The sequence below is a fragment of the Penaeus japonicus genome, unplaced genomic scaffold (assembly GCF_977035675.1).
Source record: "Penaeus japonicus unplaced genomic scaffold, GWHDUDI00000001_assembly GWHDUDI00000023, whole genome shotgun sequence".
In the NCBI taxonomy this organism is placed as follows: domain Eukaryota; kingdom Metazoa; phylum Arthropoda; class Malacostraca; order Decapoda; family Penaeidae; genus Penaeus; species Penaeus japonicus.
In genome coordinates this window covers 12,672,464-12,674,963 of record NW_028234425.1, presented here as the reverse complement: position 1 = coordinate 12,674,963, position 2,500 = coordinate 12,672,464, and the positions used below count along the sequence as shown (strand labels likewise).

General features: G+C 41.2%; 1 protein-coding gene across 1 annotated transcript in view; it reads right to left on the bottom strand.

Annotated features, from left to right (window-relative positions):
• The window catches only part of LOC122248975 (uncharacterized), a 15,182-nt gene extending 14,771 nt beyond the window's left edge, over nucleotides 1-411 (bottom strand). Inside the window, 1 exon segment of the mRNA XM_086550117.1 lies at nucleotides 211-411. Coding sequence (XP_086406243.1) covers nucleotides 211-263 — 53 coding nt within the window. The 5' untranslated portion in view covers nucleotides 264-411.
• Nucleotides 412-2,500: the final 2,089 nt, after the last annotated feature.

Sequence of the window (2,500 nt, the reverse complement as noted above, 5' to 3'; positions counted from 1 at the left end):
AACGCATGCATTCTCCTCTTTTCAATGTTGTTAGGCACTATAATCACAAATAATGAATTAATTTAAACATTTTCCTTCTTTGATGGTATACGACCACAGGTGTTTCCGCGCATGCTCCTCCTGGCTAAGATGCCCAGAGGACTGGAAATAAATGCTCCACAGCCTTTGGGAGAAGCCAAAGATATCACTCAAAAGACAAGAAGGTATTACCTTTTCAGCGTCCTGTCGTCCACTGTTGCGAACGCCCAACGCGACGCAGTCATATCACCGGCGGCAGGAACGTGACCTATGCACTGGGACTCACAATCTCGATCAGTGAGTGACTGTTGGCGCTTCCTCGTTCGCGACTCGACTGCTTCTCCCGCAATTTACGTAGTCACCTCGTCGAAGGAGCGTGTATGGGCGTTTTCCGTCTCCGTGACTTGCGGAAAACTCTCGTTACTGACGTCCTTTTTTAAAAACCGTAGCTATACATTTTCCGTAAAAGGCACTTGCTGGCAACCGTTCCTTAGGTCGATTAGTAACATTTATCATCACTATCTGTGCCCTTGATATCGACGATAGGAGTTTTACATCAAAGCACAAGCACATAGCATGCGCAGTGATGCATCATAATGAAGTGGGTGGTACTTAATACAGACTTTTAAGACGCTTCATGATACAGCACATTATTTTTATTTTTCTTACTTTGGCCACTTGCTAGTCTAAGAAGCAATATTGAACGCTGTGAACATAGCGACTGACCTTTTTTTCTGAGAACAGTTTCATGTTAGCGACGTCTTGTACATACTATGAGTAGGAAAAAGAATTTGGAGGTGGAGGTGCAGCTTGAAAACGGGGAACAGGAAAAGGAAGAGTAAGAGGAGGAAGAAAACGAAGATGAAGAAGACAAAGAAGAGGAAAAAGTAGAAGAAGAGGACGAAGATGATGAGAAAGAAAATTAGAAAAATATGAAAAGAGAAGAGAGGAAGGTAGAGAAAAAGAACACGAAGTTATCTAGAAACGTGAGGATCCTAAGACTTCATAGCAAACTTGGCCAGCGATTTGCATAACATCATGTTTTTTTCACTGAAACTATTAATCACGAACACACACACACACACACGCACACACACACACACACACACACGCACACACACACACACACACACACACACACACACACAGCTATAAAGTATCTTTTTCTTATTCACTTTTAAGGCGACGGTATATGGGTAGTTTATGTCCGCTAAAGAAAGCAGGTAGGATTTCACGTCATCAGTTCATTTACATATGTACTTTACAGTAAAAAATTATATCTTCGGAAAGGTGTACAAAACTGATAATTTCTCAAGATTGCCTGACATACATTCGCACACACACACACACACACAATGTATATCGATATCCACTACGAATCAATAAACCGAATAAAAAAATCTAGACTTGGAGCCTTTTACAGAAGGGCGAGGGTGTTCTTGGAAGTGTTTAAAAATAGTTAATTACATGCTGCGAGTCAAAAAAAAACAAAAAACAAAAAAAAACGGAGATATCGGAGAAAGTCGGATATCGACTTCGGACCTTTTACAGGTGGTCGGGGATGTCCCTGGATATACGTGGAAAACAGGACCGGAGTTTTTCAACAACCAAGAAGCACAGGATTATTTTAGTTAAAATTTTTCTTTTTTTCCTTTTTGGTCAGAAAATAATATACGATCGTGCATATTGGAAAGATATAGAAGTGAGAAGGAGAATGTATGATTGGTAGATTGACGAATAGATAGAAATTGGTGGATAAATTTAGAAAGAGAGAGAAAAACAGAGAGAGAGAGAGAGAGAGAGAGAGAGAGAGAGAGAGAGAGAGAGAGAGAGAGAGAGAGAGAGAGAGAGAGAGAGAGAGAGAGAGAGTTTGCAAAAGGAAGAGAGGACTGGAGAAAAAGCTGCCCCAGAAGACGCTGATGAAGTATATAACCACCTTGAAGATCAAAATACAGACCAATAATTTATTACAAATGTACTCAATGTTAAAGGGAGTTAATAAGAGCTGAAGTACGGTGCATCGACATAGCAACAGAGAGCATTAATGCCTCTTCTGCGTCATGCATTGGAGTGCCACGATTCTATATGCCCGGCTTATTTCGACTCCTTCTATCCTTCCCCTCCCCCCCCCCTCCCCATGACAGGGCTTAGTCACCACCCTCGATGCCCGTCTCATTTTGACACCTCTTACCCCTCCCCCCTCCCTCTCTATGCCTCCCTGTCTGTTCCCATCCTTCTCACACGACTTGAGAATGACGAAATTTGAGAATTAGCTGTGGAAGTGTTATATTATGTGTCTAAGTCTATTACAGACTCTTTATGCCTATTGGGTTTCGGGTAATACTATGTAATAGACTATCACAAATCTTATACTGAAAAGCTAAAAATGGTTCGACTTTATCGTAATGCTAAACATGCAAGTCATGCAGCTGTAAATGGAGATTCCTCTTTCTTTTTTTGTGTATATGCGCTTGGGAATGAA